Source organism: Siniperca chuatsi, linkage group LG17, assembly GCF_020085105.1.
Source record: "Siniperca chuatsi isolate FFG_IHB_CAS linkage group LG17, ASM2008510v1, whole genome shotgun sequence".
NCBI lineage: Eukaryota > Metazoa > Chordata > Actinopteri > Centrarchiformes > Sinipercidae > Siniperca > Siniperca chuatsi.
The window spans coordinates 11,730,433-11,742,544 of NC_058058.1; the positions used below are offsets into that span (position 1 = coordinate 11,730,433).

Here is a 12,112-nt window from a genome sequence, read left to right on the forward strand (position 1 = left end):
CAGTATTGTGTTTGGCTTTTTTTTCTCTTGGTATTGCAAGTCATTACTCTCAGGGCAATAACCCTGATTTCTGACACTTCTCATACAAAGACACTGTTGGTGGTTTTTTTTTTTTTTAAAGGTTAGTGTTTGTTCTGCATATTGATTGGGGGCACTGAATGCAAATATCCAGAGGCCAACAAACACCTATATTCAACACCAAACTAGGCTACATGCTGCAAAAATGAAGGGACAAACTGAATTATAACATTCACAACAGGAATTTAACAAGGCTGTTGATACTGCATTAGTTTTACCTAGGTCTACCTACACTGACAACTAACGTCATTTAAAACATACAAGCTCCAGGCTAGGGAAAATTGTTGGCAGTGTAGTGAGATTACTCAGACTAACTTTGACTTTCATCTATTCATGCTGGAGAGAAGTTGCATGTCGCATGTATTTTGGGAGTTTAAGAAAATGGGCCTTTATGAGGCTGACCTTAGGTTAAGGATGTGTTCATGTTTAGGTAACATGACAAGGGGAAAATATAAAACATGAGGACAGACTAAAGTTCTTGGTAACAAAGAAGGCAATCACAAGAAATTTTTTGCAAAGACTATGGAGCTGAAGTAAAAGTTTGCTTCTGCAGGACATATTTCAGTGAGATTTGATACAGTAAGACAAAGGTGTAATCATTACATGGAAGACGGAACAGAAACCCTGAAGTTTACCCCATTTTTACACGTCCAAACAGCTTTCTGGCAAACTTGGCAGATATCAAAACATTCAGGGACAGCTTTTTTTAAATGTATTTCTATCTTGTAAATTAGTCTTGAAACTGAGCAACTTAAAACTAGTTAACTTGGCTATATAATTTGTAAACAGCATAATGGTGCAAAGGGTACTGAAATATGAAATGATAAATGTAGTAGGTTGCTTTATACATGAAGTAGGTAGATATGACAGTATATGCAGCATGTGTAGATTTATATTTGACAATGAGATGTACATGCTAAAACTAAACTTTTTTTCTAGGTACAGTGGATTGTCAGTTTATCAATCTGTAAAGCACTTTGAATTGCACTAACCCGTAGGGAAGTTGCTATACAAATATAGCAGAAAATAAACAGCAATACATTCTTAACCAATCAGAGCTGGCGATGAGGGCTATTTACATTATGTAGCTTACATCAGAGCTCATTTGTAAATATACGTAGATCTGTCAGAGGGTAGCTCTCCTCTGTAGACTGTTTCTGCACCACATGGCTGAAGTCTGGGTCTCTGGGATGAACATGACGAACTTTTATATACGGTCAATGATGACGAAGCATCTGCCGCTGACCCACAATTCTTTGCGCCATGAACCCAATCAAGCAGCCACTCTTTGTCCACGGCGAAGCCTCTCCGTTATCTTTGCCCTCTGCGCAGATTAAAACTAACTTTCAACTGCACGCCAAAGTCTTCAGGAAACACAGGAAGTGTCACGTGAGTGGAGTCACATGTGGACGTCAGCTGTAAGGGAATAAAGACGAAGTGAGTTTTTATAACGGAACACGTAGCTAGTTTTTTTTTCTTTGTGTAAAGCAGAATATGTGTCGGGTGAAGGCTGGCGCTCACTAAATGTACCGTTAAATTAGCCAGCTAACGTTATTTCTATATTTGGAGATAGGTGAGTTAGCCGACCAGCTAATGGCACTCAGTGTGTCACCTGTCACCTATCTGCTCTGCCTTCTGTTAGCTAGACGTGTTGGACTCCAGGCCTGTTAAAATGTGTCTGTTAGTCTTTTATGTACAGGCTAATTTAGTTTCAGTTTAAAAGCCAGCTCAGTATTACAATGACCCAGTAGTTAAAATGAAACTTAGTGTCCACATTTGCGATTTGTCCTTCTTGTTTATTCATTATTTGTCATTTTCACGAAAAAGTGCCATTTCCAGAATTTAATTAATTGCATGACATACTCGTAGATATATATAATGTTCTGTTAACAGAAGTGTGTGTATAAATAAATCTCTGCTATTTCACAAGTGCATATTTTTGTCCCAGATGTATTGATGTGGTACAGAAACCTTTTCTAACAAACAATTTAGTTCAGAGCTTATTTTATCTGAATAAGTGCTGCTCATGTCTGACTAAGATTTGTTTAAAAACCCTTTAACAAGCTTTCTATTTAATTAACATAGATTCTTAGACCAACAGAGTCATGCATTGAAGTAATTGTAATGAAATGTAGGAAAACATCTGAAAGTAAACCAGGGGCATCAATACACTAAATTTCTTGAATTTATTTTTAACTTACCACAAACATTTGAGGCTAAATTTTTAAGTGATATTAAAATTCATATATACAGCTGGAAGGAAGGGAAGTGAGCTTTCTGCTGTATTGGGACCTTTTTAACTTTGTGCCTGTTTTTATTAAAAACTAGATAAGATACACAAACTAACTGGCTAGTCAACTGTGACTATAATGTAGCAAAACTATCAACAACTCAACTTCCTGGTATGAAACATGCTCTTCACGCACTCTAACCACTTGTGTGCATGCATGATAGAGGAGCTACAAATACAGCAGCAGTCAGCAGGTTTTCAGGAAGGCGTGGCTTTTTTTTTGTCCTCCCATAAGACAGCAAGTGGCTCGAGGTAGGCTCTCACTCCATTCTGCCTGTTAAACCCTCAGCTCCTGTCGCTGGCAAAGATGGCTCATCTCGCAACGCTTTTCAAGTATGTGGACGAACACCAGGATCTGTACGTGCAGGTAAGCTAATTCTGAGTGAAGTTTTGACGTAATAGTTCAGTGTAAATTTACGCCCTGTGTGACCTCTTGCTATTATGGTCAACTAATCATTGCGGTGATTAGATTGCAGCCAAATGTTTGTCTTCACTTGATCAAATAATGGTGTTTTAATCTTGAATACTAAGCAGCATTGTAACTCATTCACTCTGAGTTAGAGGGTGTGTGTCAAATGTCATAAATGTTGAGCCACATCAGTTTCAGTTAATTCTAGCTGTTATAAAACTTTATGGAGCCCCAGTGTGCTAAGGCACATTCACCCTGACTCCACTTTATACGTTTGAATGAAGATTAAACAAAAAAGTGAGCCTTAAACTTCTCAAACTTAAACATGCTGTATGAAGCACCTATCATGTTTTCTTAGACCATATTAAAATTTATGTGAATTCTTCCAGCGCCTCGCAGATTGGGTGGAAGTCCAGAGTGTGTCTGCTTGGCCAGAAAAGCGCGGGGAGATCAAGAAGATGATGGAGATGGCAGCCAAGGACATTGAGAAGCTGGGGGGAACAGTGGAGATGGTGGACATTGGCAAACAACAGGTCAGAGTTTCTAAGAGTGTGTGTGTGTGTGCTTTTGCACTGTTAATATTTGTGAATACTTGTTAGTGTCATTTGTTGCTTGCCTTGCCTGTTTATCTCTATAGCATCATTGGTGATGCATTAGTTTTTCATTGCTTTCTTTATATGACCACTGTTTTGGTTAATGTGCTTCTGTTAATGGGCCCTCGTTGTAAACCTGTAGGCTATTGTTTTTTGTGTGTGCATGCAGCTTCCCTCTGGAGAGGAGATCCCCCTGCCACCTATTGTCCTGGGTCATTTGGGGTCAGACCCGGGCAAGAAGACTGTGTGTATCTACGGCCACCTTGATGTCCAGCCAGCCAATATTGATGATGGCTGGGATACAGAGCCTTTCACTCTGGTTGAGAAAGATGGTGAGAGCTCTAAATTACCCTGAAGCTGTTGGGATATGATCTGGAAAGTTCGGTTCAAAACAAAAAAGTTATTAAAGTAGACTGCGTTGGCATGTAAGACGAGACGTTATGTTTTTAACTTAAAGGTTTCTGTTCCCAGTCTTCCATGTAATGATTACACCACCTTCTATTTTAGGTTTGGCGAATTTATAGTATAAAATCTCACTGGAATAAATGACCAACATGTCTTGAAGACACTGCCTGAAGGTATTAACAAAGAGGATCGTTAAAGGAAAATGTAGTTTAACTGATCCATGACCAGGCTGCAGAGTAAAATGAAACTGGTAATTTAGTATCGGAAACATTTATTTAAAGGTCTGCACATGTCAATTGCACCTCAGTATCACATAACAGTAACATCAAACTCCTTCTTTGGTGAGCAGAGAAGTTGTTCACCTTGTTTAAATGCTCTTTGAGCTTTTATCAGCTTTGTACTTGGGATCATATAACAGTTTGCTATTTCCAAAGTCCAGCTGATTTACCTCAGTTTTTGAAGGTAGAGTCACGGTCTTAATCATGTTTTATCAGCAAACCTCACAGGTCAAGAATCAGTAATACATTCAGCTTTACAGAAGGCAAAAGGGCTCAAGTGAAGCATTTTATCTAGTGAATGTATTACATGATGACAGATTTTGTTCAGTCTCTTTGGATGAACTTATTTTCACAGCATTCCTAAATTTGTTACTATTATTAAAAATCTATATAGTAATGCAAATGTTGCACTGTAATAGATTTAAACTCTGAAGGTGTATTTGTCGTGCGTTAAACAACACAGAATAACTCTACTGTGTGTTAACTCCTGTAAATCTTGTAACCCTGTGTAATATGTATCAGCACTAATTAACCTGGTCAGCTTCCTCATCTGCTGTTGGACTTGACAGATAAAGCATCTGCAATGCTTTATCTGTCAATAGCTTAATAGCTACGTTATTAAGCCACATATATTTACAGTTTAGTTTTGATGACGTCAGGATGGTAGACTGTCAGATATTAGGCCTTTTTTTAAACTCGTTCCTTTTTTGTTCTTTATTTTTATGCTACTAATACTGATACCCAAATAGGCTTGTGTGTTTTCTGGTGATAGTCAGCTGACAGAAAGTACCACATCCAGTTGTCTCATTCCTGTCTGCTCAGCTCTGTTCTTGCTTACTTCATGTTTTACTATCTAGTTGTTAAAGAGTTTGACATAATGTGCTGACAGACACCATATATCTGCCTTCCACTTTTCATCATGTGGAAGAGTTCCTTAACTTTGCATGTACTACATGTAGATAGTCACTCGAAATGAGTGAATGAATGAATTGCATTTTATTATTGTGTCATGCATATAACTGCCCAACCCACGTGAGCTTACAAGACACCATACATTCCTACAAGCCAGGACCAAAGTGCTGCGTATACATTTCCAAACAACAGAAAGTCCAGAAATAGAGAAGCAACTTAAGCATCTTTCACAATCAAATCTTCAGGCCATCATTGTCTACAACGAAGTTCATCAATGACTGACAATAACATACTATATAGTACTGGAGAAATCAGAATTTGAATAATTAAATAATCCATCTTGCCTTCTTTTTCAGGCTTTTGAGTCAAAGTTAGCAAACTTAAACATATCAAAATTAAACAGCAAGTCCAATTTTGCTCATCTGTACACCAGAATATTTCAGAGGCCAGAGGGAGAATACCAGCTCTCAACTGTGCAACTAAAGATCTTTGGCTTCTAGATAAAGAAGATATAATGTATGATTCAGGGCCAAACTTTTGTTTGATATGAACATATGTCCTTCATTTTGGCTTTGACAAGATATTTTCAAACCATTTTTCTTCAAACTTCAATAAAAGCAAACTTTTAATAAAGTTAATATTACAACACAAATTATTCCTGTAGATAAACAGCATATCCACCTCCTCAAATCTATGAAAACTCAGAAAACAGCTCTATTCTGTATAGTGTCTAAAATTTTAGATTCTTTTAAGCCCCACGCTCCTGCAGCGTAGTTTAGTATAGGGTCCGGCCCAGGGAAACTGAGAGTAAATGGGCTGAAAGCACCAGATAGACTACACAAATTTTCACTAGAAATGTCTTATACAAATATATCCAAAATATGCTACAATCAAATAAAAATCCAGGGCTTTGAACTAAAACACTGTTTCCTCTTTGCAGGTAAGCTCTATGGAAGAGGTTCTACTGATGACAAGGGTCCCGTGTTGGCCTGGTTTAACTGCATTGAGGCCTACCAGAAGATCCAGCAGGTAATGTTCCCACCACAGTTTTATCTCTAACGTATCTTTCTTTACCCTTCAATGGGCACTGTGATTAGGGACACAAAGTTTAAAACTGGTTCTAGGGGTGGAGTTGCCAAAACCACATCTGCAGTGGTCCAGTCTTACTGTATGTCCCGCTTCAAGTAATCAAACCTCCCTGTTGGTCCAGCAGCAGCTCCTTCAGTGTCCGGGTAGTTGGCTTTGCTGCCCATCCTCACTCACAGAAACCAAGCTTTCTTTAGCCTTTTTGCTGGAACAAACAACTTCTGTAAATTATACAAAAAATTAAGTACCAATTGTCTGCGATGTAGGTCCAGACCCCCTGTAACAAGACTTGGTGTAATCACAGTCTTAACATAAGATATTCTCACAGATAATGAGAACAAACCTATTTTGGTTTTGGTTATGTTCTGTCCAAAAATAACCGAAGCTGCTTATGTATGACTTTGTAAATTGGGTGTGGTTGAACGGTGATGGGAAACATCAACATCGATCAGAATTTACTGGCTGGAATGTTGTTTGAATGGCAAAGTGAAACTATACAGAGGTGTGGTGATTTATTTCAGGACTGGAAATGCTGACATTGTAATTTATAGAAGGTGAATGGAATAATAAATCTCTTGCGTACATTCACAGAGAAAGTTTCCTTAATTTTCAAAGCTCTTTGAAGAAGTTGCTCTGTTTGACAAATCAATTCAGGTTTTTGGGTTTCCATAACCAATTGCTAGAGATGTTGGTAACACTATGACTGAGCTATATTATGCTTAAAGCAGTATCTTTAGTTTTTCGTCAGTACCATAGTGAGAATATGGAATATTGTTAACTTACTATACAGCATTGATTTGGGTATTGTGTGTGTGTTAGACACACAATTATGAGGACCAAGCAGTTGAGTCCAAATTTAAAAACCAAACAAATTAAGTTTGGTTCATTTACAGTCTCACATTGAATGAAGAGAAACTTTCCACAGACAGTAGCCTCAATTGTCCATGAGACACAAGACATGTTGGACTGGATTGCTGAGATGCAATTCACTTCCTCTTGAAAGACAACGACTACTTGCGCTGTTGCCATAGCTTTCTCAACATAAATATTTAGCTGGATTTGTACTGTTCAATTTCCAACTGGCACACAAGACAAACGAGTAAAATCCAGCTGGTGAATACAAAGTATTGGTTATTACCTACATAATATCAAATATCAAGGTGTCTTAGTCTGGAAACATAAAGCAAAATGAAGCAAAGGTACATGAAACACAAAATTTCTTTTCAGAGTAAGTGTTGAACATCACAGACTGATGATATCTAACAATGTAGTAACAATGGGTAAAAATGTCTTTAAAGGATGTGGATATTTTGATTCCAGGAATATGCAGTGTTTATTGTTAACACACAATAATAGATAAACAATATAAAAGATACAGATATAGTCCAGTGGATTTGATGAACTTATTTTCCAGAATGATTCTGCATCATTCTGAGAAATGAATGATCTCTGTGTTAAAGTACAGAGCTGATTTGGTAATGCTTGTTGATCACTTTAGAGCCGTCAGCAGGATAAGTGGTCAAAGGCCTCAGGATGAAATCTGTAATTGTGTTGCATGTTTTAGTTTTCCTTGAAACAGAAATGGACATATACTGGAACTGTTTTTTGAGGAGAAATTCACAATCACATAGGCTATAATGACAGTGTATAATGGGAGACAGCGCTTCAGGCATAACACCCAGGTTCATGGTGTCATGTTGACAAGCCTCTGCCTCTTGGAGAGCCTTTAAAAAAGACCAGGGTGAGGATCTGTAGCTGACCTATAACATGATAAAAGTTATTTTCTAAATTAAGTTCTGTTTTTGTTTTAACCCTTGAAAGTGACGACATATACCCAATTATTTCAGTTATTGGCTATCAGCTTCAAAATCACCCTGAAAATAAACACTTCTTTCATCCTGCTGATCTTTAAATGTGTGCACAGTGAGGCCTGGTAATGATTTATATTGAAGTTTTAGCAGAGTTTTATTTTTTCCTGTCTGTCTCATATTGCAGGAGCTTCCCATCAACATCAAATTCTGCTTCGAGGGGATGGAGGAGTCTGGATCTGAAGGCCTGGATGAACTGGTGTTTGCTCGAAAAGACACCTTCTTCAAAGACGTGGACTATGTCTGCATCTCTGACAACTATTGGCTGGGCAAGACCAAACCCTGCATCACCTATGGTCTGAGAGGAATCTGCTACTTCTTTATTGAGGTGGAGTCTGATCGTAGTGTTGTTAAAAAAATTTGTGCAATCAGTTAAGCTGTGGCAAAAACAAACCTAGACCTATTGTAATGCAGTGTTTCAGTATAACATGAATGTGCTCCAGTATTATGTGAAACTTTAATTAGATTTTTTTATTTTTGTATTTAAAGGTGGAGTGCGGTGGCAAGGATTTACACTCAGGGGTGTTTGGCGGCTCTGTTCATGAAGCCATGACCGACCTGATTGCACTCATGGGCAAGTGAATCTGAGGGTTTAACTATGATCTCATAAAACACATTTGAGTACAGTCTTAAGGAAGCTCTGGTTAGAAAATTGTGTTTTCTTGACTTGCAATTGAGACATTTTGAGGAGAGTTTAAATATTGTGTTTGTCTCTTCCTAAACAGGCTGCCTGCTAGACAGAAAGGGGAAGATTTTGGTTCCTGGGATGTACGACAACGTGGCCCCTGTGACAGAAGAGGAGAGAAAGCTGTATGAGAAAATTGATTTTGACTTGGATGAATACTGCAAAGACGTTGGAGTTGAACAGCTACTGCATGACAGCAAGGCAAGGTTTCTGTTGTTTATATCACTCAAAGATAGAAATGTGCTGCACATCTCTGGATTACTGCATGATAATTCATCCTAATTTAAGGTATACTGTTCTTTTTTCCTTGTAGGAGCAAATCCTAATGCACCGCTGGAGACACCCATGTCTTTCTCTTCATGGTATTGAGGGAGCATTCTATGAAGTAGGGGCCAAAACTGTTATCCCCCGCAAGGTCAACGGCAAGTTCTCCATCCGCCTCGTCCCCGACATGGACCCCGCAGTTGTGGAGAAGCAGGTAGACCCTGAAATATCTTAACACTAATTGCATCTAATACTGATTCTAATGCTGTCATCTGGTTGCATTCATGTGACTAGAACACAATGAAGGTTGTGGTGTGGAAAATATTCAAGTCTCTGCCAGTGGAATTTAAAACTTGATGACTTTGTCACAAAGATGACTCGCTCAGTCATACTGTTTTTGGAAAGAATATTGCATCTGTAACTAAAATTTTACAAGTAAAGCAGATTTACAGAACAGCCTAAATTTGTTCAGTTCGTTTTAAAAAGCTACTGAAAGACCTGACCTACCATCTGTTCTTCTTGACAATAAATCAGTGAATGATGTGGTTATCCTGCCAATGCCAAGACAAAAGGTTTCAATGAGTTGTACAAGATAATCTTGCCACTACTGCTAGTACTCATATTCTAAAAATAATGTTTAAAATAATCAAACCTATTATTTATACAACCATTGTCCCTTATGAGTTTGCCAAGTGCTTATCAAGGCAGAAAACAAGGAATAGTAATGTATAAGCTCATTAAAAATTGAAAATAAATGTAGAGGAGTGAGATACAGTGAATACAAACAACATTATTATAATGAGTTAAATACAAAGCAAAAATCACTTATCACAGTTGCATAACATTACACCTACATAAAATTAGACAAACAAACCAATGATACAAACAATGAGAATTAAGCAAAAACATTTCTTTTTGTTCTCTGTCAAAAATAATAATTCACATCATGCTATTATGGACAAATTTAATTCAATTAATCTGTGTTGCTAACTCAGTTGTGTTGGCCTTCTGATTGAATGCATAAAATGATAGATGTTTACTAATGAATTGTAATATGGGTTAATACATTTTAAACCAGGTACATTACAGAACATTTTTAAAATGTGCCCATAACGGAATACAAGCAACATCGACAGCAGGTAAAAATATTAAATAAATCCAAGTTTGTGAAGGTTATGATGAAAAAGAGAGGCGTTCTGGGCCTGGACTGTGGGCCATTCAGAAGTAATAAAGACCAGCTTCAGTCTGTTCCAGTATGTTTAATAACCTCTGAAGCTGCAGTTCCTCATCAGTAACAGCTTTCATTGATCTCCACTGTTTCAGTTTAGATGTCAAAATATGGTAAATGGACTGTATTTGTATAGCGCCTTTCTAGTCTTCTGACCACTCAAAGCACTTCACACTACATATCCCATTCACCCATTATTATCATTGTCAAGGTTGTGGATTACCTGCAGAAGAAGTTTGCTGAACTGGAAAGCCCCAACAAACTGAAAGTGAGCATGGGCCACGGAGCCAAGGCCTGGGTCTCTGACTTCAACCACCCGCACTATATGGCTGGTCGAAAGGCCATGAAGACAGGTACAGAGGCTGAGTGATCCAAGACTGACAGAAATGTATATGATTTAAAGGATCAGTTCACTCAAAACACTTACGCCCAGCGTTCAAATTACACCATGTTTAGGAACCTAAATATACAGGAAAATATTATTTTATGCAGAAAAAAACCAAAGATTACGATATATTTTTTAAAGGAGAGAGGTAATGGATAGGGATAAAAATAGATTTCTTTTGTTACACTCTACACTTCTACACTCTACATTGTGACCTCCTTCACTCACATTGACTTCCCATTTTGCATTTTTTAGTCTTTGGTGTGGAGCCCGACCTGACTCGTGAGGGTGGAAGCATCCCCGTCACCCTGACCTTCCAGGAGGCCACAGGACGTAACGTCATGCTGCTCCCTGTAGGATCCTCTGATGATGGAGCTCACTCCCAGAATGAAAAGCTCAACAGGTGTGTCACAGTGCACGACTTAATTTCCTTATTTCCTTTTCTATCTGAATCACTGTGATTGAGAAGAGCAAGGGGGCTCAAAAAGTTTGTCACTGGAATAAGCATCACTATGGACAAATTTGTATGTGATATTGAGGGAAAGAAATAAAATTAAGGCCAAAGTAAAGGTAGTTTTCAGGCTGTTAAGTACTGTCTGTCACCTCCACATTTTGTTTTATGTTATGTTGAATTTAGTGATAGTTCAAGTACCAATATAAGTTCTTATGAAGGTTTTCTACCCAAAAGTTAAAATGAAAATGAGATGTGACATCTTGAATTCTTTATGAATGATCTTTACGATTGACCGTTCTATTGCAGTTTGTAACAACTGACGGTGGAACTATTCACCGATTGAACAAGCTCATCACTGTTTTTTCCTTTCCATTTTCAGAACCAACTACATTCAGGGGATCAAGATGCTCGGTGCATACTTCCATGAGGTTTCCCAGCTGGAATGAAGTGATGTCTCATTATTAAAAATGTAAAATATATCCATCCTCACTATCAAAGCCATAGCCTTTGTGGTATGATTTACCCTCTACGGTTAACAGATTTGTACACGCTCCCTTCTAATAAAAGTGTTTTTCTTTGTTACCATTTGTTTTGCTGTTTTATTAATGCCTCAATAGGTTTAGCTGTCGTTGTAATGGACTGCACTACGTTTTGGTTTTGGTTATGTTCTGTCCAAAAATAACCGAAGCTGCTTATGTATGACTTTGCAAATTGGGTGTAGTTGAACGGTGATGGGAAACATCAACATCGATCACAATTTGAAAAGGCAAAGTGAAACTATACAGAGGTGTGGTGATTTATTTCAGGACTGGAAATGCTGACATTGTAATTTATAGAAGGTGAATGGAATAATAAATCTCTTGCGTACATTCAAATTGACAGTAGCCTCAATTGTCCATGAGACACAAGACATGTTGGACTGGATTGCTGAGATGCAATTCACTTCCTCTTGAAAGACAACAACTACTTGCGCTGTTGCCATAGCTTTCTCAACATAAATATTTAGCTGGATTTGTACTGTTCAATTTCCAACTGGCACACAAGACAAACGAGTAAAATCCAGCTGGTGAATACAAAGTATTGGTTATTACCTACATAATATCAAATATCAAGGTGTCTTAGTCTGGAAACATAAAGCAAAATGAAGCAAAGGTACATGAAACACAAAATTTCTTTT

At 37.9% G+C, this 12,112-nt stretch overlaps 1 protein-coding gene across 4 annotated transcripts; it reads left to right on the forward strand.

The window, feature by feature from the left end:
- Nucleotides 1-1,338: 1,338 nt before the first annotated feature.
- On the forward strand, nucleotides 1,339-11,517 carry cndp2 (carnosine dipeptidase 2). 4 transcript variants are annotated; one of them, XM_044172722.1, is made up of 12 exons: nucleotides 1,339-1,515; nucleotides 2,658-2,735; nucleotides 3,167-3,310; nucleotides 3,540-3,702; nucleotides 5,906-5,994; nucleotides 8,047-8,247; nucleotides 8,409-8,493; nucleotides 8,645-8,805; nucleotides 8,918-9,082; nucleotides 10,308-10,449; nucleotides 10,737-10,884; nucleotides 11,315-11,517. In XM_044172722.1, the coding sequence occupies exons 2-12, from the start codon at nucleotides 2,676-2,678 to the stop codon at nucleotides 11,379-11,381; spliced, it is 1,425 nt and encodes a 474-aa protein (XP_044028657.1). In that variant the 5' UTR covers nucleotides 1,339-1,515; nucleotides 2,658-2,675; the 3' UTR covers nucleotides 11,382-11,517. The 4 variants fall into 4 exon arrangements, with proteins under 4 accessions (XP_044028657.1, XP_044028656.1, XP_044028658.1 ...); XM_044172721.1 differs by having other exon boundaries at nucleotides 1,443-1,467; XM_044172723.1 differs by lacking the exon at nucleotides 1,339-1,515 and adding an exon at nucleotides 1,527-1,651.
- Nucleotides 11,518-12,112: the final 595 nt, after the last annotated feature.